Source organism: Aristolochia californica, unplaced genomic scaffold, assembly GCF_029961685.1.
Source record: "Aristolochia californica isolate CCGP_79_NKW_82.1479 unplaced genomic scaffold, dmAriCali1.0.hap1 SCAF_2, whole genome shotgun sequence".
Classification (NCBI taxonomy): domain Eukaryota; kingdom Viridiplantae; phylum Streptophyta; class Magnoliopsida; order Piperales; family Aristolochiaceae; genus Aristolochia; species Aristolochia californica.
Genome location: NW_027181881.1, coordinates 43,593,844 through 43,619,152, shown reverse-complemented (window position 1 = coordinate 43,619,152; position 25,309 = coordinate 43,593,844). Strand labels below are relative to the sequence as shown.

Sequence of the window (25,309 nt, the reverse complement as noted above, 5' to 3'; positions counted from 1 at the left end):
CCGAATCTCAGTGGCAGAGGAGAGAGCGGAAAAGTAGGGACCGATATCGAAATCGTTACAGAAAAGACAGGGTTGGATGGGGAACACGTGTACCGCTGAGCGAAACGCCTCTGGCGTAGCGAACCGTTTGATAACCTTTTCTTTCCTTTTTCTCAACGTCCATCCAAAGCTGCTTTTTTTCCGGTTTTTCTTTTGGTTTTCTCGCTCCCCCCTCGGCCTTTTTCTGATACGGAAACCGTTTCGTTTTTGAATGACGGTGAATCGATTACACGTGCGATAGGGACGGGACACGCTTACGGCAGCGTAGGACGTTCAAGAAAGCGTAACGATATTCAAAGGTGGATCGTGGCAGCCGTCGATACGCCGATATCAGAAAAAAACGCTTTTCTGGGTACAGGAATAAAATCGTCGGGGATATCTGGTCAATGGTGGGACTGTCGAAGGAAGAGAGCCAGCTGGGTTTACTTTATCAGCATAAGAAATTATTTTCCGAGAACTTCCGTTAAAAAGTGGCGGAGATTGGCTGTAAGCCGATGGTTAAAGTGGGTCCGAACTCCCCCAGGAGTGATTTACGTGTTTTTTGCATGCAGTTTGCGAAGCCACTCCGACACGTAACTTGTATAATCAATCATGCTCTCGTTCAACTTTTCCGAGTTGGAAATTCCCGGACTAGCCATTCTCAAGTCTCAGTAGTGGAGTCGTTGAGAGGGAAACTCGAGACGGAACGTGGGGACATATTTGGGAGAAAAAAATGAAGTCTCTGTTTTATTCTGTGAAACGTCGCTGAGAGACATGCCTCAAAATTTATATTACTTTTCAAGTGGACCAGGAGTGGCGCTTGGGAGAGTGGTGGGTTCGAGCAATTACGAGGTCGAAAGCGTCGCGTCGACCCGCACGTGTACCGCCGCCGACCAAGAGAACGTTCTCACGTTCCCGAAGTATGACGGACCAACGCGGTCGGCCCACCCCGCCACGAGGACTGTGCGTGCGTGCATCCTGGCAACTCTGGTTTGTGCCGCGCACAGGGGTTGGCATTGTCGGATTCGTTACAGTCCCTAGGCCGATTTTTTTCTCTTCTCTGAAGTAAGAAGAGAAAAATGAAAATGAAAAAGGCCCCATTCATGAGTCTCCTCCACATCCATCCTAAGTCGAAAGAAAGCATGCTTTCGGCCGGAAAACGACACGTGTGGGGGAGGAATGGACCCACGCGTATGTCGGCCAGCACCGAAAAACGTGGGAATTGTGAGGAAGAGGGGACACCCGAAATCCGGTGAAGGATCTGCAAGGGGGGTTAGTTGGGGCTGTCCCTTTTCTTTGCTAAAAGACACAAAAGTGCAGCCTTTGTTGAAAAAGAGGAACCTATGATCACCCCCTCCGACTACTTTATTTGACTCTCCAACTTTCATATATCGAAAAACAAGAAAGATTTATTTCCTCCTCAAGTCTTATCAAATTATCATCTCCAATTCTCCCTCCCTCTTTCGCCCTTTCTTCTTCTTCTTCTTTTGATTTCTTCCTCTCTCTTTCCCTCTTTCTGCAGTCCTTTTTCATGTTTCCTTTTTTAACCCCTTTTGAGGAGAATATCTACATGCATGTGCCCCTTCACTCTCTGTCTACACTAGCTTTGACACAGTATCCGCCGTGGTTCGTCACATGTGATTACTTAGGATAATATAATTGAGCTCCCTGATCACCCTCTACTTTTGGTTTAAGATTCTGATGTTGTGTAAACTGTAAGTGACTGTTGGTTGGAGGAGGGATTTGAGCTTTAGATTCCTGTCTACTAGCGCTTGGTTTAGGTTCTTCACATGGGTGTTTGTAGTGAGTGGAGAATCAGGTGGGATTGGGATGCATCCAAGGGACAAAGAGAATCCCTGCAATTCATTGCCCCAGGGTTTGTACTCTCAAGTCTCGTTTACAGCTTCCTCAATCCCTAATTACATTTCCGAGACTGACATACACCTTTGAATGGCCAAAAGAAGACGAACGAACAGCAGCTCTTCGCACGATGTCAGCGTAGATTCCAATATATATATTCATAGCATTTAGCAACACGTCGTGCTTTCCCCTCCCTAGTTTTCGTAACTGCCGCAGCGTTGCGTTCTAAGATTCTACATTGATCTTATGGGTTTTTTCAACTTGAGTTAATAAAAGTCGAAACTGGTACAGTTGCTGGAAATTAAAAATGGGGAACATTCGATGTGTGGGTTCGCTCGCATTTTAACGGAGGTGGCTTAGTTCGGAGACATGGAGAGAGATGAGGACATTAAATTTAATTGCCGTCATCGCCGCTTACCAATCCAAACCCATTAAAGAGTAAAAATATATTCAAGTAAACAAAGGTGGTAGAGAGACTTCAGTAGACTGATGTCCTTGAGATGATATTCTCTCAGGTACACGCCCTTCTCTGCAATCCGTCAGAGCCTTTGTTCGCCATTGTTCAAACTTACATGCTTCACTAACCAAAGCTTAAGTCTGTTTCTGCTTCTCTTTAGACGACGTGAAAATTGATGAGCACGATATCAGAGTAGCTAATTTGATTTTAACCCCCATCCGGTGTGCTTCTGCTACTACCGGTTTGACCGTCCAAAATTGACATCAAGGTGGGAATAGTTGACAAGATATGCTCATGGGTTTGATTTCAGTATGTTTGTCGTTCAGGTATTTTGTCAATGTTGCTGATCAAAGGAATGGGCAATTGTGAGGCCCATTAGTTTAGGGAAGATGTTTGTGGGCAACGAGGTTCGTCCATATGTCCGCCATAACTTTCTCGTAATACCCTTGCTGTCCTTTATCCAGTATAACTCTGAATGCATGGTAGATCACTTTACTCAAAATATCTTTCTTGGATAAAAAAATGGAGGCAACAGCTCCGATTGTTGCAAATTTCGGCGGCCTGGGGGAGTCTCCTATCGTCTCTCTGTTTCCAGCTCTTACATTCGTTCGCTCTCAAACTACTGCTTCTTCTCCTTTTTTAGCTGTCTCTCTTTGCGCCAAGAACCCTGCAAAGCAGCAGCTACCGCCACTGAGATTGAAGCTTTTGAGTAATCTCCGACCCCTTAAGGCTGCTTCTTCCGAGACTGCTTCCGCTGATTCCGCTGAAAGGTGGCTTCTTGAGCCTATAGGTCTGTGTGTTCTACCCTTTTTTTTTTTTTTTTCTTTTTTTGTCTTAAATAGTTGGATTATGGCTTTCTGTGAACCAATTCGTTCCTCCTTTTTTTTTGCCAAGGCTTGAGCTTTAAGCTTACAGAGCTTATATTTCGATGTTAAACTAGTAGAAAGATGACCCTTGATCTCTTTTTCATCATAAAGAAAACAATTTAAATAACGTAAGTGGGAATACCATAAATTGCATTTTGTATCACAGAGGAATCGTTATACTGAACAGTACTTGGATTTCTTGTTAATAAATATGGAAATGCTTCCACTGTCCTCCGTAGTTCCACTCAATAAAAGCATGTCTGAGCGTACTGTCTAACAAACAAATTGATATTATCCACTGCATTTAGTCAGTTCCTTCTGACTTATCACTAATTTTAGGTTGTCCATTATTTCTACCTTCTGGTCTCAGTACAAAGCTGCATATATCTTTTGAAATGGGAGGTATTGATAGCATAAAAATCAGAAGACGAAAATTCTTGGCATTTCAATTGGCTCTCCCAACAATACCAAATGATCTCATGTTACTTTCAGCATTTTAAATTTGCAGTCGTTAGAAAATACACTGTGCAATCACTGAATGATGTTCCGAATAATTTGTCTCTCAACTAATCCAAGTTTTGTAGTAATATTGCAGGGGATGGAGATTCAAGACACATAGGGTATAATGTCTCAATGCCTGGTGCTTTTGAAATTGTTTCAGTGAGTGACTTTTTTGTAGTCAACTTGCATTTGAGATATGCTCTAATAACTGTTCCACAAATTGCACCTAAAGAGACCTGTGTATTCATTGTGTGAAACTCTCCTCTCCAGAAAGCAGTAATTGTAGGCCGAGTTCCTGAAAAGGCTGATTTGGTGCTTCCGGTTGCAACAGGTACTTGGATGTTTCTAGTCGTAAAATTCAGGATGTGGAAATATATTATGACTTCTTTTATCTACTTAGGTCCAATTAGGAATCTTTCCAACCAGAACTATGTCTCAAGTTGATTAGCCAATAGGGGAGAAAGCGCAGAGTATCATGTTATAAGAACTGCTGCTATAGTGCTTTTTTTGTTTTAGCCAGCCTCTCCTACTTGAGCGTAGCAGTCACGTGCATGAATTGGTTACCTTGAAATATTAAGAATATGCGTGAACCTGGATTCAGTGTAAGAGTGGACCTTAACCACTTAATTTTCTCGTAATTGCAGGCCTTTGTCGGATTATTTAGTTCTTATATCCAAGTAGTGCCCCTACTGAAGCTAGACAACTTTGATGTCATTTAGGTGTCTGGATGTAAGTTGGGTAATGGTGCAGTTGAGTTAGCTTGTGGGATCCATCAAGAATTGGATCTTTACAACTGCACCAGGGGCCTCTGTTGTTCACATGTTAAAAACTGTTTAAGTAAATTGCAATAGTCAAACTATTTAGTTAATAGTTTGAAAGTGAGGTCATGAGTGACCTAGGCGACATGCTGTGCAGGCATACAGACATGATGCACGAGTGGTAGAGGCAAAACCCAAAATGAGTAAAACATTGATAATACAAATATCAATTGAATAAGTTTGACTATGAGTACATTCATCTGATACCTCTTTTACTTTTCTAAACAGTTTCTGGTCTACATGCTCAACTTGAGAGCAAAAATGGTGTTTTACTGGTTACGGATTTGGACAGCACGAATGGAACATATGTTGATGAGAAGAAGCTACGACCTGGTGCTGTTACAGCTGTCTCACCTGGAAGTATAATTATATTTGGTATGTCATATTTAAATGCAAAGTTTGCATTGCATATGTTAGTTAACATCTGGCAAGTTCGACACCTTAGTTAAGGAGAATAGACTGGTGTTCTACCATGCTTATTTATCTTAACCAGGTGAACTCTGCTTAGTTAAGTTTGAAGATTTATACTTGCAAGTATTTCTGGTGAGTGAATTATTATAAAAAAAATAAAATTCCTGTACAACTTTAACCAAACTCTTTACAAAAATTTGTTGTACTTTTACTGAAATGGACATTATCAGAACCTTGAACAAAGTTCTTCTCCACTTTCCTTACAAGTTTAAAAATCCCTATATTGCAGCATACTATATCTGTATTTTCTTAGCAGTCAAGTCTTTTCTCATGAGTTTGTAATATCTCATTCCAGGGGATATCCACTTAGCAATGTTTCGTGTTTCAAAGCTGGACAACGCAACTCTTTCTGGCAAGTCAGATGAACCAGACAAGGCAGAAATCAAGACAGAGGCTCCGGCTGCCAATGTTGAAGCAACAAGTTAAGAACAACTTTTTTGAGTATTTATGTTTTTTTTTTTTTTGTCTCCGTTTAAAACATTAAATAAACAATTTCTGATATTTTCAGAAATTAATGAGTACAATTTTATTGCTTTGTAAATATGGTCATCCCTTTCATGACACACAAAAGGATTCCAACAAAGTTTAGTGGGCTACTAGTCGAAAAGTCTTAGAGGGTCCTATCTTGCTGAAAACAAAAGCTGGTGACTTTTCCTTCTTCAGGACTTATCTAAAGTAAAGTAGAAGTTCATAGCAGGAATCTTCAAGGGAGACCACTCAAGTCAAGTACAAAAAGCAGGCATATTTCCAATATTTTGATTATTTCACAAATGATGTCCACAATTTTTTTTGAGATACTAAGCCTCAAGAATGGCTAAAAACAGGCAATGAACATTGACTTGAATGAAGCCTTTAAAAGTATTTATTTGCCGATTTTCCTCTCTTTACGTGGTTGTCTGTAGGTCCTCGTATTGTAATTCTACATGCTGTTTGTTTGTGGAGATGGATTCTTCCTTCTCTGGACTCTACCCGTTGTGTATTGCATTATATCCAAGAACTATTACAAGTAATGATCATTTTACATCAACTAATATAAATCTCAGATAGCTTTCAGACAGGCTCTCTTGTCACCTTTACTGCCTGCTATACAAATCCTTTTAAAACCCAGAACCAGATGCCGGAATTGTTTGATTTTTGTCACACAGTATTCTCTAACAAGAACTTGAACTCCTCCAAGTCAATCTTACCGTCTCCGTTTTTATCAAAAGCTCTGATCATCTTCCTGCAATTTTCCAACTCCTTACCTTCTTTCAGCTCCAGCTTGTGCATGACTTCTTGCAACTCAGCCTCAGTTATAAAGCCATCTCCATTCTCATCAAAACTGGAGAAAGCTCCCTTCAGCTCATCCATGCTGGCTTCCTTCTCCTCCAACAAAGAGACACCTTGTAAAAATGTGCAGTCTTGACATCTCCAGTTCCAACGCGGCCGTTGAGTCTTCTCTGCTTCTTTTCTCATTCCAAGCCTCTCCATCACTGTGTCCATGTCTTCTCTAGTAAACATCTCAGTGCATGGACTTACTCTTTGTTGACACTCGGCGCCAATCTGGTTCCACCTCCTGCTCTTTCCACGTCAGAAAGGGATGGCCGGGATAACGCCATACAGCTCATGTATGACTTTAATATATTCTTGAACAGGATGAGCATTCCCTGCAAGGAGAAGGACGCAATGAAGTTGAGGATAGAAAATGCTGCCGGCATGGAGTTCTGGGACATACTGTCGCTGTAGATAAGGTGGATTCCCTCTCATAAATGGCAACAGTTATATCTTTCTTGCACCAAAGTGGAAGATTTGTTGGTGAATGCAGCGAAAGTGGTGGAGGGAAGTTTCAATGGTTCCAAGACTAAGTTTTTTTCTTTGTCATGAAAGCGACCCCAGAAAGAACAACTCAGGAATTTCCGGGAAGAACAGGTGAACTTGTTTTGGCTAAGAGTGAAGAGCAATAACAATGGGTGATTCACACTTACTTTATAATAAAATCAAATTCCTTCGCATTTCCATGTCATCAATCACAAGGTGAACGTAGCAATTAGCAATATTCGTTCCTCTTTACAGAGAACATTGCCATCACTGCTCATGTATGCTAGCAGAAACTTTTTAAGAAGGATTGATGGAATTTCAAAACCTTTTGCTGGGGCCTTAACTCTGGTTTGCTTCTGAATTATAAAGGAGGTTAGCAAAACAATTTCCTTATGTAGGAACCGACCACTGCTTCTAAAACCGAATTAGCTCAGCCACTGGATGACTCGATAGTGCATAAGCCTGCTTCCCGCTTTTTAAACCTTTTTTTCTTTATGATCTTTTGTCTTCAAATCCGTTGTAGTCTAGTTGGTTAGGATACTCGGCTCTCACCGGAGAGACCCGGGTTCAAGTCCCGGCAACGGAAAATTAATAATTTTTCCTATATGTTACTCATATTTTACAAAAATTCACCTAGGATAAATTCCATAACACACATTTATATATTACATGTCATAGAGAGGATGAGTTCTCTTAATCCGAAAAGCTTCAGATTTGAAGCCATGACGTGCCTATTTCAAAGGCGTGACAATTCATTTCCACTTCAAATTCCATGTGCATGGAATTTTTTTTATCTTTGAAGAGCGCTGCCGTGAGACGCCCGTAAAATCCTGAATTTACATAGCTCATCAACCAATACTGTTAGAATATTTGTTTGTATCGACCAGGCCAATCCTTGTATATGATCCGTGAGGTTGTTTTCCTAAAAGGTTCGAGCTTTTTAGTGCACTAGTTTCAACATGGTATCAGAGCAGGTTGGTCCCGAGTTCGAGTCCCGCTCCCACCGAATTTTGTCCCAGGTATTTCTGGTGAATTTGTCCACGGGTTTTCCCCGTGCGAGGGAGTATTGGAATATTTGTTTGTATTGACCGGGCCAATCCTTGTATAAGATCTCTTAGTGTACTAGTTTCAACAAATATTGATATCAGATTCTTGCCTAATCCTAAACAAACAAATGCCTTTTCTTTGACCATTTGGTGTTAGACACATCAAGTGACTCCCAATTAGATTTGAAGTAATGGTGCCACAAATCCTGATGCTATGTTGAACCAAATCTTGTTACATTTAAAATGGAACCAACATTAAGTGTCATTTTAGCCTTTCACCAAAAAAATAAAATAAAAAATCTAATTTTGGCCTGCCTAAGATAGTGTCCCGTGGGATTACTTGACTTAACATTTTGAATGAAGAAGAAGCATTTATTAATCAATTAATTAGGCTGACAAAAGTCTTCAGTTGGAAAGTGAGGTCTCGCTGGCTTCTCATGTTAGACGCTTCTTGCCTTACCATCTCCGATTCCTATGGCTCCAGAAAGTTGTCTGCTTTGGGTCTTCTGGAAGAAGTCAAAGTCGAGAATCGGTTCAAGATTCCTTCCTTCCCCGCATGAAAATGAAAAGAAAAATGAAAAGAGCTTGAGAAGGTCGTTACCCGTTAGGGGAACGGGTAACTCTTTACTTTTCTCTACCCCATTAATGCTATAATCTGTACAGAGCTACAGTTTCTACTGTTGGTAATAAATGATTAAATCCCCGCTCTCTCTCAGACCGTCGTCTCAAAGAGTAGTTACAGCCTCACTGGGGGTTTGGAGTCGTTGACAATGACGAAGTCGCAGCGAAGTAGGGAGGACGAAGTCTTCAAATGTCAATTTTCAACTTTTCAAAGCAGCCGCCCGTCGATTTACACTGCCAACATATGCCGATTCGGATCATGGGTTCCTTATAGTATATCTCTCTCCTTCTTTCACGCGTTCTCTGCCCTCCCCTGTCTTTAACCCTTCTCTCTTCTCCTCTCTTTTCCTTAAATCTCTCTTCTCATTTTGTCTATCACATTGGTTGCAAGAAGCCACCTGCTGTGTCTCTTTCTCTGTCGTTGCTCCATAACGAGTAAGTCTCCGAATGATATCTGCAAAGCAAGAAGCCTTGCTTCTTTTCGCTTTTGTTTGTATCTCGGCATTGTAATCATCATATTTGATATTTTTCGTGTTTCACACACAGAAAAAAGCAAAAAGATTGGTCTTTTTCTTTTCTTGTTGTACTGCTAGTTTAATCAAATTCTGCTGGTGGCAATAGGATTTGAGCCTCAAATCCGAGCCATCGTGATGTCTGCTGTTTTTTGTTTTGGGCAAGAGAAAAGAGCTGCAACTGATTGACTTTGTCTTGCCTGATAGACCTTGCAACTTTCTGATTTGCTTGTACCGATGCTACTTGGTTTGCTCTGAACTGGGTTTTGAAAGAAGATCTGAACTCCGTTGTGGGCATATTTTCTTTATGCAGGTGTCGCTTATTCTTGTATCTTCCAACTGAAACAAACAGAAAACAGGAACACTCAACTGGCTTTTTCTTCGGTTACCTCCGGTGTCGAGCTAATTGATTGGACGCTGTTCGTGTAGGCATAGGCTTCTTGAAATCTGAAACAGCTCCAGGTTAATTTCGACTTGTAGATTTGGATATTTGGGGCATGTGCCGAGGTTTCTGCTCTTTAGGTGATGGTAGCTGAGCGGCCTCTCCTAATCCATTCTCCTTGAATATCGACTGCAGTGGACTTGCCACTTGATAACTTGAATCCAAATATCTCCTCAAAGGTTATCCACATGGATCATGCTGCCGCTTCAGCGAACTTAGCCTCAGATCCCAATCCACGCCCGGTTCCATATTCATCTTCAACTAGAAGTGCATCTCAGCGATCAAGACCTTCTACTCATTATTTTATAGATGTCTCTGATGGTCTTGGCCCTGCAAATGTGGGCAGTTCGGCCTCTGGGAACTCAATAGAGAGTTTGGGTATCTCGGCTTCAAATCGGCGCCGGTACGGTTCAAGAGGGGCAGATTCTGAAGGGTTCTCTTCTCAGAGAGAGATAAGTGATGAAGATGCAAGAGTTATCTATATCAATGATCCTGTTAGGACAAATGAAAATTTTGAGTTTGCCGGAAATTCAATTCGCACTGGCAAGTACTCAGTTCTGACCTTTTTGCCTCGAAATCTCTTTGAGCAGTTTCACCGTGTAGCCTACATATACTTTCTCATAATTGCTATATTAAATCAGCTTCCTCAGCTTGCTGTATTTGGACGTGCTGCTTCAATCCTTCCATTAGCTTTTGTTCTGTCAGTTACAGCAATTAAGGATGCTTATGAAGATTGGAGGAGGCACAAGTCTGACCGAATTGAGAACAGTAGACTGGCATCCGTCTTGGTCAATGGTCAGTTTCAGTTAAAGAAATGGAAAGAAATTCGTGTTGCAGAGATCATTAAAGTTACTGCAAATGAGACTCTCCCTTGTGACATGGTCTTGCTTTCCACAAGTGATCCAACTGGTGTTGCCTATGTCCAAACAATAAATCTAGACGGTGAGTCAAATCTGAAGACTCGCTATGCAAAGCAAGAAACCCTCTCAAGAATGCCAGAAAAAGAAGGAAGTCCAGGGCTGATTAGGTGTGAGCGTCCAAATCGCAACATATATGGTTTCATGGCAAATATGGAAATTGAAGGGAAGCGTGTGTCTCTGGGGCCCTCAAATATAATCCTTCGAGGATGTGAACTTAAGAACACTGCCTGGGTGGTGGGGGTTGTGGTGTATGCTGGTCAGGAGACAAAGGTAATGCTCAATAGTTCTGGGGCACCATCTAAGAGAAGTCGGATGGAGACTCAAATGAACCGAGAAACTACACTCTTGTCCCTTTTTCTTATTGCATTATGTTCAATAGTCTCCACTTGCGCAGGGATTTGGCTCCGGCGCCACAAAGATGAGTTGAACTTCTCGCCTTATTATAGGAAGAAAGATTTCTCGGAGCAAGAGGAAGAAGATTACAACTATTATGGATTGGGGTTGGAAATTTTATTTGCTTTCCTGATGTCTGTTATTGTTTTCCAAATCATGATCCCCATCTCGCTTTATATATCTATGGAGTTGGTTCGACTCGGGCAAGCCTACTTCATGATCCGAGATACCCACCTTTTTGATGAGGCCTCAAATTCAAGGTTTCAATGTAGGGCTCTGAACATAAACGAGGACCTTGGGCAGATAAAATATGTCTTCTCGGACAAGACTGGGACCTTGACAGAGAACAAAATGGAATTTCAGTGTGCTAGCATTAGGGGTGTAGATTATAATAGTGGGAAAGCTTCTCTGGACAGTGACAAGGATGATTATCCTGTTATAGGTAATTGAGCCTTTCTTCTTCCAGTCCTAATTATTTTATTTTTAATCTTGAATTTTGTTTTGATGACTTATTGGTTCTATGTTCTTTTCTCTAAAATAGTTGATGGGAAACTACTGAAGCCAAAGATGATGGTGAAGGCTGACCAGGAACTGTTTCGGCTGTTAAGAGGAGGAAAAGAAATACATGAAGAAAAATATGCTCATGATTTCTTCCTTGCACTAGCTGCCTGTAATACCATTGTGCCTATAATTCTTGATACACAAGATCCGGACGTGAGATTGATAGATTATCAAGGAGAGTCTCCTGATGAACAGGCTTTGGCTTACGCTGCTGCTTCCTATGGGTTTGTACTCGTGGAGCGAACGTCAGGGCATATAGTTATAGATGTTCTTGGAGACAGACAGAGGTAGGGAAATCCTGCTCATTATTTTCTTTTTTTCTTTCATTATTAGTTGAAATGTACCTTCTAGTTCTCATATTGGCCTTGGGCTTTTGATGGCATTGTTCTATATTGTTGGAAAAACTGTGTCAGTCAAAATTCCTGAGATGCATGATTAAAGAAACTCACATGACTAATAATGATAAGTGTGGGAGTGGTTGTATTAGCAGTAGTTGGGTTTTACCCTGTGGGAGTTCTTATTTACTAAGCTTCTGGTTGGTGTTTTGGGTCCCATTTACTGGGCATTGCAGGTTTGATGTTTTGGGTCTGCATGAATTTGATAGTGACCGCAAGAGGATGTCAGTCATAGTTGGTTGCCCTGATAAATCAGTAAAAGTATTTGTGAAAGGCGCAGATAGTTCCATGTTTAGCATCATTGATAAATCCTCCAATGCTGATGTAATTCGTGCAACTGAGGCCCATCTCCACACTTACTCATCGCTAGGTCTCAGAACATTAGTCATTGGCATGAGAGAACTCGACGGTCATGAGTTCGAGCAGTGGCAGTCAGCCTATGAGAAAGCGAACAATGCTTTAATGGGAAGGGCAAGCTTATTGCGATCTGTTGCAGCTAGTATTGAGAGCAGTCTTCTTATATTAGGAGCCTCAGGGATCGAAGATAAGCTCCAACAAGGAGTACCGGAAGCTATAGAAGCTCTTAGGCAAACTGGGATAAAAGTGTGGGTTTTGACTGGAGATAAGCAAGAAACTGCTATTTCAATTGGTTATTCTTCGAAGCTCCTTACAAATGAAATGACCCAGATTTTCATAAATAGCAATTCGAAGGAATCCTGTAGAAAAAGCCTAGTGGACGGAATGGCCATGTCTAAGAAACTTGCAGCATTATCTATCAGCACACCAAATATGGGAGATGAGGTTACCAGGCGTGTACCATTGGCTTTGATCATTGATGGAAACAGTCTTGTCTATATTCTTGAGACTGAATTGGAAGAGGAGGTAAGTGGATCTGGACATTTTTAATGAAAAAATTTCAGTATCAATTCTTTTTAGATTGTTTTGTATATATGCTGAACTGTTTCATTTTTGGATGGCTAGCTATTTCAATTAGCCACAAGTTGTGGTGTAGTCTTGTGTTGTCGGGTAGCTCCATTGCAAAAAGCTGGAATCGTTGCCCTTATAAAGAACAGGACGGAAGACATAACTCTTGCCATTGGAGATGGTATGTTTGCTTCTGTTTTGCTTTTGTTGGTGGTTCTCAGATTAGTTTGTTGTGCGTCACAGCCAAAGTTTAGAGGCTATGGCACCTAAATTTAATCTCATTATTACCCTGGTGTGTGGGCTGTGTGGGCATGCCATTTGAAGGTCAAACATCTAAAAAGTAACCCCCATAAGGAAGCATAGTATTCCATCCGTTATTATCTAACTGGTTAAAGTGCTATCATTGTCCGGTTGAGAAATTATTGACTTTGAACCATTAACATGCTTCAATAAGTGGGTTTAGTCTCCTCCAACATGTGTCACAATCACCGATGCTTGCATCGTCACTAACTTGTTATACTCTGTTATGTGGTATCCAGGTGCAAATGATGTTTCAATGATCCAAATGGCTGATGTAGGAATTGGTATCAGCGGCCAAGAAGGTAGACAAGCTGTTATGGCTTCAGATTTTGCAATGGGGCAGTTCAGATTTTTGGTGCCATTGCTGTTGGTTCATGGCCACTGGAATTATCACCGTATGGGCTACATGATATTATACAACTTCTACCGAAATGCTGTGTTTGTGCTTATTCTCTTTTGGTAAGTGTTTGTCTGGCCTTCAAGTCTCATTTTATTGAAACTGCTCTCAGTTTCTATGAAAGTCTAAAGAACATCTGAAGAATTTGTCACATGTTAAACTACTGTAGCTCTGGAGTTGACTGAACTTGGGTGAACTCTTGAGGCAACTTGGCAGGCTTTTAGAAGTCGATTTTATACAGGCATCCTGTCAGTGCCTTGTTGCTGAGGTTCATTTTGTTTTATCCATCTTTTATCGATGTTACTGTTTTAGGCTCTAGAATATTCATGTAAACATATTTCTCTTGCAAAAATGGAGCCTACCACTCATACCTACCTGAAAATCACAAATCTTACAAACACCCTCTAGCTGTTGTTTTCCCTTAGAGATCCCATAAACGAGGAAGTCATCCCTGAATATAGCTATTTCGTCTCATCTGTTGCATGACCTTGAAACAGCAGGGCACTTCTGTTTCATGTACACACATTACTTCATGTGGGGCCTATTTTGCTTAATATCTTTTTAAAGGTGTAAGTTCATCCTTGTCACGTAATGGCTATCAGAAACAAATGGCAAGTATGCGTGTGGTTGTTGTGATATCTTCTATGGTTGGGGGGTGCCCTGATGATAATGTTGTTATCATTCGGGAAAAAGGATGATACTTGTTCTTATCTTCCCTTTAGATCTTAAAAAGAGGGCCTTTCAAGGTTTTTAACATTCTTGGATTTCTTGGTACTTCTTAAAAAATCTCCCTTGGGAGTGGAATGCAACACAGCACCTATGTTTCAACTGCAATGAGCTGTAACTAATCCTAGCTTCGTGCTAATTGGTGCAGGTATGTACTTTACACTGCATTCACCCTTTCACCTGCAATCAACGAGTGGAGTAGTGTGTTATATTCGGTCATCTATACTTCCTTGCCAACAATAGCTGTTGGTATTTTGGACAAAGACTTGGGTAGAAGGACTCTTATGAAGCATCCTCAGCTATATGGAGGAGGGCACAGACAAGAGTGTTACAACACAAAACTATTTTGGCTCACAATGCTGGATACCGTATGGCAAAGTTTAGTTATCTTCTATATACCCTACATTGGATTTCGGTATTGTACCAGTAATGGCTCAAGCATAGATGGCTCAAGTATAGGAAATTTATGGACTTTTGCAGTGGTAGTACTTGTTAATCTACACTTGGCTATGGACGTGATCCGGTGGACATGGATTGCACATGCAGTTATATGGGGTTCTATAATTGTGACGTTCATTTGTGTCATTATTATTGATGCCATACCTTCGTTACCTGGTTACTGGTAATTCCTTTGTTCTTTCTATTTATCTATTTTCATGCTTCCTTTGCATGTATCCCTCATTATAATGAACATGTGTGGTTTGTTTTAATTTGAAATGTTATGTGTTTACATCCCTTACAGCATTGTAGCTTGTGAGGGTTTACATAAACATCATATCCGACTTCTTCCTTGCCAGTGACTCGGACTAGTTTTTGTTGTCCTGGTTTAACACCATTGGTGATTAACATATATGTGACTCAGACAAATTTTTGTTCGCCGGTTGCATTCTGGATTTCAGACTGTTGGCACCATTGGTGCTTAACATACTTCTGACTCTTTTGAGAATCCGAAATGGCAGATCTATGCTGAATAAAAGTGCAAATCTGCACACTGATTTTCTGAGATGGATTTAGAAAACAATGCTTGTGTATTTGCATGCACAGACTTTCATATGCAGATTAATTTCATTGCGTGGTAGCTCTTTAACGTTTTCCCCCTTTTCTTCCAGGGCCATCATCCACAGTCTAGGTACCGGAGGATTTTGGTTGTGCTTTCTTGCAATCCTAGTGACAGCGTTGATACCCAGATTTTTTGTCAAGGTCTTTGTTCAACATTTAATCCCTGATGACGTTCAAATTGCCAGAGAAGCTGAGAAGTCCGTTGCTTCCAGAGATTTTGCAACAGTAGAAGTAGAAATGAACCCTGTAAGAGGGACCACACATGAGACAGCACAGTGATTTTGTTCTTGTATCATTATTGCCTTATTCTTGTTATTATTAATTTTTTTTTTTGTGGGTATAGTTGCTTATTATTTGAGCTCTGCATCTGGTATCTCACCAGGTTGCGAGAAAATTCTTTCTCTACTATCCGAAGGATAGCTTTGTAATATTTGCAGATGTATGTAACATTTGTTTGTTCTGTTAAAATTATTAGAAGGGGATGGGCGATTTCTGCAGGAATGAATGATCTCATATAACCCTGCTGTTCTTTTACTGTACTTGACAGTCCATTACTGGACTTGTAAAAACAGTTTGATCTCTTTACACAAAAAGTGAATACCTCAAAAAACAATGGAGTTCTGAAGCCGAAGCAGTGAAAGATTTGCGTCACCCACTTGAAGATAAAGAGAATTTTTAATTTCACCGTGGCCCTCCCCCTGCTTTTGACTACACCACTGTGGGTTATATAGGGTAAGAGGACTTGAACCTCTTAATTTGGTAATTAGGATCCTAAATCTTTGTTAATTCTATATGCATCTACCCAAAGAATGGTTCAACAATAAAATGATCTGCCTACCTTAAACCTACAAACTTCAAGTGAAGTCGTTCAGGAGTAATTAACCTGATTCTACAAGACAGCGAGCTCCAATCCCATTCCAAAATTTTGCTTTTTCTTGAGAATTTGATTTATTATTGTTATTATTATTTTGTCCATCAGAATGCCCGGCTGTTTGATTTACTGCAACTTTGTAGTTCTTCCTTCTCTCCCGGGTCTCAACATGCTACCGCGTGACGCTAGAATTCTCCTATCGTCGTCACTCTTCAGGGGCATGGCCCTATCCCCATCTCATATATATACTGATTACAGAAGTCGGCTGGATTTGAACTCCATTGTTCGTTTTGTGGAAAAAACAACGTATTTGATTCTCAAAAGCATGCATGTATCCAGCACTCAGTTCCCGCTTTTGACCGCCCAACTGAACATAGAAGCCATCGTCACCACGATTATGCCGACGTCTGCTCCTAAAATGCTCTTCATCTCCCGGTCCCAGCCCCGGGGCTTCTTTTGCCATTTATGGGAATTGTCTAAAACCCGAGAAAGAGAGAGAGAGAGAGAGAGAGTAAAAGACATCTCCTCCAGCATAGAGAAAGGGTGACCTGCCTAACCAAACTAACGAAGCTGCGTCTTTTGTTTTTTTTTTGAATGATACGAAGCCGCAGTTTTAAATGACAAACAAGAGGAACATCTCTGGTTTCTGATCTTATTCAAAGTCACCGACCTACTCTGGCTGGGAAGCTGCATCACATGCATCATCTCTTCCTGGTCTTTACTGCATGCAACAGGCAGATCATAAGTGCACCGAATAAACAGCAAAAAGAAACACTGAATGGAAAGGAAAATAAAGAAAAAAATCGACCTTGAAAAGGACCCACCGCATCGCAGAGGGTTTTTCATCAAGATATGTTCGAGGTGGACAACCCAGAAGACCCAACAAGTCTCGGTGAGCCAGATTCAGGCGAATCAAAATATATCTCAGGAAAGATCAGAATGTGACTGCATCATTTGCAGTGCCTACCGCGTCGCCAGGAGACTTTTATTTCTATCTCCATCATAATTGGAATATGTGTCGTAAAGTATGCATTTTTTCACCTCTGCCATAATCATATTGGAAAACAATCATTACTCGGGAGATCAAAAACTGTTTCTCGTCCCTGTTTTGAACACAGACAGTGATGATAAACGTAAAGAGAAGGGACGAATTAAAATAAATAGGCACGTGAGAGTGTGATTAATATCGATAAAATCTCGTAAGCGGAAAAGCTTTCGATATTAGATTATTAGTTTCGATGACAGAAGCTTCGAGACCGGCAGCTGGTTTCAGGACAAACGGTACAGTACAGCCCAGCACTACTTGATTCTAGTTTCAGAAGGCAGAAAGATTAAGCCCAGTGAAACGAAAGATTTTAAGTAACAAAAAGGGCCGTAGTAACTGAGCAAACCATCGACTTCTGTATGTTAAATGTTGGAAGCCAAGAATATTATAATCTGGAAACTTAAAAAGCATACCCTTTATTCAGAAAACTTAGTGAGATCATCATTAAAGAAGGGTTTAAAGTTTAAATTTTAAAAGACCGAGTTCACCATTATAGTAAGTCTTAAGCTTCATTTTAAAGGCAAAAAAAACTACTAAAAACAACCAAACTCATGAACTCGGCTCACTTTTTCCTCTTAACACGGACTGCCATAGTTTTAAAGGAGTTTAGATCGTCAGGATGGACTAACAAGTCCCGTAATCCACCCAATACATGAAGCATACGTGGTGCCCATAATGCAGTATGCTCTGAACTTGGGAAGCAAGCCCTCTATTGCCCCCTTTTTTCTTTGTCCAATGGGAGCTCCGCCGTCAACATTGGAAGGGAAAGGGCCAACAAGCTCTGCCAAAGAAGAAAAGAGCCCTTTCTCTTCCTCCTCTTTGCCTGAATCATTGCTAGGGAAGGCGGGGGAGGATGACCTTTTCCATTTCTTATCGATGACAAGAGCTCTTATGGAAGTAAAAAAAGGGAAGGAGGGAAGCACGCTGTACCTCTGCAATCTGCTAGTTTGCATAATCAGGCCAGCAAATCTAAACTTATTCTTAACCAAATTTTAAACTTAGGTGGAATTATTGGAACTGATCAAGTTAAGCAGAGTGAGTCAAAGTAACTCGGACCGACTTTTAAAATTATTTTTGGGGGCTTTTCATGAAAGGATTTAAAAAGGTTGGCAAAACTTCGATTACATTGACTCTAATCTATAGGATGCTGTTAACGATTTTTAACTAATATTAAAGAATTGGCTTGGAACCTCGAGCACTGTCAATATTCTCGCTTTCTCTAATTCGTGAGCAGAGTAGAGATGGATCCCTCTTGGTTGAATAAAAGAATCGGAAAGATAATGGGAGATTTGATTTCTGTCTGCAATTTGTCTTTCCATTTGCTTCAGTTCATTTATCAAAAAATACATGTTACTTTCTGTCGACAAAGGCTGGGGAAGTGACACATGTCATTCAGTCTTTTTAAACTGCTCATATCATAGGCATATGACAAGTTTCATCTTAGCTACTAACCACACTGTCAAAGGCATCGGATCACCTGTGCACGAATGGAGCCCTGACCCACCTTTCACCAGAGGGACTCAAGGGAACAGTAGTGGTGCAGGTGAGAAGCACGGTTTGAGATTTTAAAGAGTCTTTTAACAGATCGAAAGGCCTTGTACAGAAAGAAACTTTGAGATTTAATGCTCACGATTTCATGTCTCTATAATTTTTCCCGAGGATTATTAGAGAACATTAATAATGAATTGCAAGCAAAACTACCGAAACGAGGTTGACCAATGCAAGTAAATTAAATGAGTCTTCAATTTGGCAACAACAAAACAAAGCCAGTGAATCCCGTAATTCATGTGCATGAACAAAGCATACCAACTGAACCATTTTTGCTTCTCGTCTTCTTCCATGGAAGCCGCCACCACTACAGTGTCTTCTCGGTTAATGGCAGCCAACTCTGCGCCCACAGGACGGACAGTTTACATTTGATATTTATCGTCAGAATGTCGTCCAAAGAAAAGCCACTAGAGGACAGACGAACACAGAAGAAACAAGAACCAGGATTCCTTAGCATCAAAGAAAAATGAGGGTCTTTTTCTTTTTGGGTAAGGAAAGAAAAGCCAGAGTCGGTAAGGCAGATGTAGCTCTTCCGATGACAGATGTAAGCTCGTCTCTCCCGATGACGTCAACTAGGATTGAGTTTCTTTGACCACCTCTTGAATGATCCTCATTTTCAAATACGTTTTGCGACTTACAGATGGACCCATCTCCCGAGCTAGCCTTCACAAGGCCCATTTTTACTTACTGGTGATCTTCTATCCTTCAACCCCTTTACTGACCATGTAGTTTCTAAAGAGTCGACGTTGTATGAACCCTAATGGTTTCACGTCGTTTCAAAGGCATGCAGATTGAGAATTTTGAAATGAGGCTTCTGAGAAAATATTGCATAGACGTGTTTGTTGAATTGCCCCTCTGTGATTGTCTTAGTCGTTAAGACAGAGAGATCGGCAATTCAGCATAAGCCAACCTGAATTGAATCGTCCGTGGTGGATTAGCGGGCCTAAACCGACGTTCAGAGTCGGTGCCGCCTCTTACTGTAGCCGCCGCGTTTCTGCCATGATTCCTTGACGGCTTTGCTCATCGGGAATACAAGTCCCCACTGTTTAGCTCTTCATGTGTCTTAAGACGGGGTGGATTTTACCGGGGATAGTCTGGTAATTTCGGTTGTCTCTTTTGGACATTCCTTCCGCCCTCGCCCTTTTAAATACCCACGAAGCGAGTCGGAGACTGGGAACTGCGCCTGTCTTCGTTGTCCGGTGTCTGCTTTGTTCTCCTTCGCCTCTCGTCTTAGGCCCCTCTTTTATCATCTCTTTTGTCATTCCTTCTCTTCTTTCGTTTTCAGTCTTTCTACGCAAACGGGTTGGAGAAGCAAAGGAAAGACGGAAAAAGAAACGAATCATGGAAGAAGAGCAGGCCCAAGCCACTCAGAGCTCGAACCAAAGTGGAGAGAGGACCGAGCCAGTGAGATCACGGTGGACACCGAAGCCTGAGCAAATCCTCATATTAGAGACAATCTTCAACAGCGGCATGGTCAACCCACCAAAAGATGAAACCGTGAGAATAAGGAAGCTCCTCGAGAGGTTTGGCACCGTCGGCGATGCAAATGTCTTCTATTGGTTTCAGAACCGGCGGTCCAGATCTCGCCGCCGGCAGCGGCAGATTCAGGCGGCGAAGGCAGCTGACCCACATGCAGTTCGCCCCCCTGCTGGTGTAATTCGATACGATCCCACTTTTCCTTCCGCCACTACTGCTAATTCTCTCGCTTCTCCTGGATCATCCTCTTGCTATATTCCTTCTCCTTCCGCCGCGTCTGGGGGTGTTATTGGCGGTGATGGAAGTGCGAATGAACTCTTCTCCGTTCCGCCGCAAATGGATTTCTCCAAGATTGAGCAGAACCCAATAGTTCCATCCATGATGTGGGCTGGCGATAGTTCAAACTTGCACTATCAACCAGGTGAGCCTATGGCCGAGTACTATCATATTTATAGGGATATGCCTTGAAACAGCATGATGTCTTGACAAATCATACAGATGGCATTAATTGCTTCGCATGGTCAAAAGTTGCGTCTGTGCTTCAATTTTTAAGTCTGATAACAGTCCCGTCAAGCTTAATATGCTCATTTTGTTGGGCCTGTTTCAAACCTAAACTGAGGCAACCTCGAGGGCCTAGTTGCTTTGTTTTTCTTGATTTTCGACTACATTTCTCTACTGGAAAAAATACCGCTTTTCTGAGTGAGTTGTTGGGCGTGGTTTTGGATTCAAACCTTGCATTTGGTTCATAGGCAAAAATACTTCAGTAAGATGCAGTCGTACTTTAAGAATCTCATTGAAAATGGCGGTTCTAGAATTTTTTGAAGCTCTCAAATTCTGTGTTGTATTTGCATCAGAATCATCGACTGAATCTATGCGTTTTTTTCTCTTTCATCCTTTGCCTGACACAGGCGCAGTAAAAATTTCTCTTTCGTGTAATAGACTTGTTTTTTTTTATGGAAAATTTGATGTAATATTTCTCCAGTTCCGGTTCCTGCATTTTTCGTATTGCCATTCCTTTCTCATCCTTGCCATATTGTTACTCAGTAAAGATGAAATTTAGCTGTGTATTCTTCTTTTCGGATGCATATTATGCTCTAGATTATAGACGAAAACAAAATCCGCACGTTCGAACAAAATTCGTATTGAACCTAACAACACTCCCAATTTTATGACATGATTCCAGGATTAATCACTGTTTTTATCAATGGAGCTCCATCTGAGGTTCCTAGAGGGCCCCTTGACATTTCTATGTTTGGCCAAGATGTGATGTTAGTTCATTCTTCCGGAGAGCCCGTTCCTGTCAATGAGTTCGGTATTTCCTTACAAGGCTTGCAGTTTGGAGAAAACTATTTCCTGGTAAATAGCTCTTTTCATAATATTACTCTTACCCAAAGGACTCGGAGATTGTTTTCTGGTGTTATTCTAAATTAAAGTCCTTCATTTTTGTGATTGTTCTCTGCGCTCCTTTTGAGCTTGGGTTCTTTTTTCACCGAAAAAAGGTGCGTGGACAAGCAGGAAAGAACATTTGGGTTTCGGATTTATCTGTTGCTGATTAAGATTCTCTACAATGTCTACGGAACTTAAACACTGGTATTGGCTACTCTGAGCCCATTTCTCCATCGTTTAACTGTGGGAATTTTGCTGAAAACATGTCTTTCGACTTTTTCTTCTGGAACCCAAAGTTTCAGTAGGTTTGTCCTCTAGTAAGGGAAAAAGCGATCGAATCTATGAGACCCAAAGACTTCTTTTGCAGAAGAAGTTTAATTACTGGGGTTTAATCATTGCCATTTGACATTCCTTTATCATCTTCCCCATGTGCATATGAATTTTCTGAAAATTCAGTCAGTACCAACTACCATCACCTTGGGTATCCAGATAACTCGACAAATTGAACTTTCCTAGTTTTTCAGGGCTCTCTAAGCTCTAACAGAGCTCTCCTTGAGATTTCTTTGAGCTACGCTGTGGGTCTTGGAAAATTCTCTAAAGTCTCGTTAGATTCGTAAAAACTGTCACATCTGATCACTGATTTTTATTTATTTTTAATTTGCAGGTTTCAAGATCCACAAAAATGGAAAGCCACCCGAATTTGCACTGACAACACGAGAAAGCTTTCCTCGTATGTTCTGATGATTTTTATACCAGGAAGGTGAATGGACTTTCTTCCTTGGAGTCCACAGTTTTAACTTTTAAGCCACTGCTCTAAGCATTTCATTTTGGTTTTACAGTTCATAAAAACCTCTGAGAGGTTAAAAAATCGGGGGAAAAAAAAGAGTGCCAGGCGTGTCTTTGCAGTTTTGCACTCTGGTGGAAGAGATGAACGGAATCTAGTGAAAAAATTATTCATATTTTATACAAACCGAGGTGTAATGCATGTTAATGCATGGACATTTTCATGGGTATTTCTTGGAAATGAAAAGGGCCAACCATTTATGGGAAGACATGTTATCCTTCAAAGTCATGCAACCCATCATCGATATCTTGATTCTCCATGGAGGCTCTCAGGTATTTTTTTTTCTCTTGAAATCGATGCATGGATCCAGAACTTGGCTTCTTCCACCGGCTTTGTGTCCAATCCAAAGAGGACGGATGTTTATTGCAGTGACTTATTTATTTTATTTCAATTTTGTGAGTCCACCTCAGTAGAAACGGATCATGTGGGATGAGAGCGAGTAAGCTAATACAGATTTAATTAGATAACAATGGGGGCAGAGATCAGTTGCCACTGTCATTTTAGTCCACCGAACAACTTAATTAGGCAGATTTTGGCATCTAGAACTTTGTTGGGAATGAACAAAATGCAAGGCCCTCATTTGCAGATGCACCTCAAGCACGGGCAGCTGACGAGCAACCTGGATAATGAATCATTTGCAAAGATGACAACTAGGGGTGGAAATAGAAAGTTACAATTAGGAGCTGGTTTGAGAGTAGCTTGAGCTTGGCTCCTCTGGGTTCAGTTCAGCTCAATATTTTCGATCTCGGATCAAATTTGAGCCAGGGATAAAGCTTGTTAAGCAAAACAACTCGAGCTTGATAATTAGGTGGTTCAGTTTGAAAGTTCCCCAGCAGGTTCGGTTCTCTCATAGTTTAACTAAAATGCACTTAAAAGGCCCTGTTAGTGTCCTCTGTAAGTGAAATGTATGTCACTTACGTTGGGTAAAATATGTTAAAACCCGTTAGTGTCCTCTAAGTGAAATGTATGTCATTTACGCTGGGTAAATTACAAATGTAATATACTTTCCCCTGTTTTAGGCATAATGCGAGGGAAAGTGAATTCAGAGGGGTCAAGCTCTCAATTCATTTTTCCTCCATCAATTACATCGGCTTGTCGGGAGGCCTATCAAACAAAAGGGTTTTGGAGAAAAAAATTCAACTCCTCTCTTGCTCGCGACCTTTCAGTGACTTTTCTCCCCTCTCTACAACTTCCGTTGTCCTCTTAACGGTATTCTTGTCAGTCTTCTATTTTATCTTCTTTGTTTTGTGTTTTTCTTGGTCTTGCTTTTGCTTTTGCTTTTAATTCCTTGTTGAGTTTTTTTTTTTTTTTCATTTTCTTTCTTTTTTTGTTAGGATGTTGACCCCTTGTTATTCATCTTTCCACTCGCTGAGCGAGGAAGACGAGCTACAATAACTCAAAGCAAGGCACGCTATAATTACTATTATTAATTTTTCCTTTTAAATAACCATTGTTATTATTTATGTTTTGTTTTATTTTTTTGTATAATCTCTTTTTTCTGTTTTTTGATTTTATATTCATATTTTGGACTTTTTCATTATGCAATACTTAGTATTTAATTACTTCCTAATTTTATTTTTTAATTATAAAATATAATTAAAACTAATAATTTATTTTTATTTTCTTTCGTTCCTTTTAAAATAGTTTTAGCTTTGTTTAATGTTTGGGTCAAGTGGAGTTTCTAAACACTCAACCTAACCTCGAGCCTCGACTTCAAAACCAAGGTTTTTTCCACACCATTTCCTTTCCCTCAACTCCGTTCTTGCCTCATTCCCTCTAACCATATTTTTAAGAACTCAACTCTACCATGAACCCTTAACCTCAAACTCCAACTTTTAATTTGACAAAAAAAGGCTAAAAAATGGACCTCGATCCACCGTGTTTCCCTACCCTAATTTGATAAATATTTTTTGTGTCGTATTTTTGTATGTACAATAGTAATTTTTTATATTAAATAAGTGATTGAGTTATATTTGTATTATTACTATATTTATGTAGTACGATGTTTGTATAATTATTTTATATTTAGATATTACAAAATTAAAATTTTATTACAATTTTAATAATATAAAAGTAAGCATTTGCTTAATTTTTATATTTAATATATTTTATTATTAAATAATATTAATTTAATTTTTTGAAAGTCAGATATATCAAAATATTTTATTTAATAAATAATCTATCTGCACTTTACACCACACTTTCCATTGCACATACTAACACAAATAAATACTTTACACTGCGCACACTAACACAAACAAGTACTTCACTTTCCATTGCGCACACTAACACAAACAAGTACTTCATTTTCCCTCACTTTCATGAGGGAAAGTACTTCACTTTCCCTCCCACTTTCCCCCTGCACTTACAAAGTGCACTAACCCCCCCCCCCAAAATAGTCTCAACTTTCATTATGTAGCTCTAGTATCTCCCACTTCCAGACCTCAATTTTTCCCCAACATTCAACCTTCTGCCTAATTTCTTTGATTATCTTTCTCGTCCTCTTCGTTGCAATCTCCTGTTAATCGCCGATCGTCAGTATTGGCCATTGTCAAAGGAACAACCGAACAGGTAAGTTTCTTTGTACCGCTTTTTCCTTATGTTTTTCTTTGCATGTATTTCCCTCCTCTACCACTCATCTTCCTTCCCCGATGTTAGCGACATTTTTTGAAATGAGAGTCTTGACGAAGAGTAGAGTGACTAAGTTTAACCATATGAACTTCTAAAAACATATATGAAATTGATGAACTGAAAACGTACCTCAAGACATGGCTTCAAGTTTCGGCAAACAAAGCGTCTCGTCTATCGCAAAGGCTCATCGATGGCAACATTCAGGCTTGCCTCTACTAGACTAGATCCATTCTTATAGTCCTCCTTTCCATCAAAGGAGACCACCAATCGATAGGATGGTGAGAGGTTGTAATTGTTGCCAGTTACAACCTGTGACTACCCAGGAAGGGGAAATACCAAACGACGACGGGTCACAATGAGGTGACGGTTCGTCAACCGTCTAACATTCTCCCACTTGACCCATGCACATACTTAATATGTATCA

General features: G+C 40.5%; 4 protein-coding genes and 1 non-coding gene across 7 annotated transcripts; 4 read left to right on the top strand and 1 right to left on the bottom strand.

Annotated features, from left to right (window-relative positions):
- Positions 1–2,835: 2,835 nt before the first annotated feature.
- On the top strand, positions 2,836–6,024 carry LOC137957034 (uncharacterized). The gene is made up of 6 exons (XM_068804734.1): positions 2,836–3,125; positions 3,797–3,861; positions 3,973–4,033; positions 4,749–4,895; positions 5,287–5,412; positions 5,655–6,024. The coding sequence occupies exons 1-6, from the start codon at positions 2,858–2,860 to the stop codon at positions 5,663–5,665; spliced, it is 678 nt and encodes a 225-aa protein (XP_068660835.1). The 5' UTR covers positions 2,836–2,857; the 3' UTR covers positions 5,666–6,024.
- Positions 6,025–6,128: 104 nt separating this feature from the next.
- LOC137955116 (probable calcium-binding protein CML46) lies at positions 6,129–6,473 on the bottom strand. Its single transcript, XM_068801987.1, has one exon. It carries the CDS (start codon positions 6,471–6,473, stop codon positions 6,129–6,131), a length of 345 nt encoding a protein of 114 aa, XP_068658088.1.
- An 828-nt stretch (positions 6,474–7,301) lies between these two features.
- TRNAE-CUC (transfer RNA glutamic acid (anticodon CUC)) lies at positions 7,302–7,374 on the top strand. The gene has a single exon. It is a non-coding gene; the product is annotated as a tRNA-Glu (tRNA).
- Positions 7,375–8,652: 1,278 nt separating this feature from the next.
- LOC137955825 (phospholipid-transporting ATPase 1-like) lies at positions 8,653–15,566 on the top strand. Of its 3 annotated transcripts, XM_068802985.1 has the most exons (9): positions 8,653–8,890; positions 9,281–11,164; positions 11,264–11,570; positions 11,855–12,560; positions 12,660–12,783; positions 13,142–13,361; positions 14,174–14,403; positions 14,506–14,647; positions 15,135–15,566. In XM_068802985.1, exons 2-9 carry the CDS (start codon positions 9,598–9,600, stop codon positions 15,361–15,363), a joined length of 3,525 nt encoding a protein of 1,174 aa, XP_068659086.1. In that variant the 5' UTR covers positions 8,653–8,890; positions 9,281–9,597; the 3' UTR covers positions 15,364–15,566. The 3 variants fall into 3 exon arrangements, with proteins under 3 accessions (XP_068659086.1, XP_068659083.1, XP_068659084.1); XM_068802982.1 differs by having other exon boundaries at positions 14,174–14,647; XM_068802983.1 differs by having other exon boundaries at positions 8,666–8,728; positions 14,174–14,647.
- Positions 15,567–19,889: 4,323 nt separating this feature from the next.
- LOC137955115 (WUSCHEL-related homeobox 11-like) lies at positions 19,890–21,455 on the top strand. Its single transcript, XM_068801985.1, has 2 exons — positions 19,890–20,445; positions 21,208–21,455. Exons 1-2 carry the CDS (start codon positions 19,890–19,892, stop codon positions 21,453–21,455), a joined length of 804 nt encoding a protein of 267 aa, XP_068658086.1.
- The last annotated feature ends 3,854 nt before the right edge of the window (positions 21,456–25,309 follow it).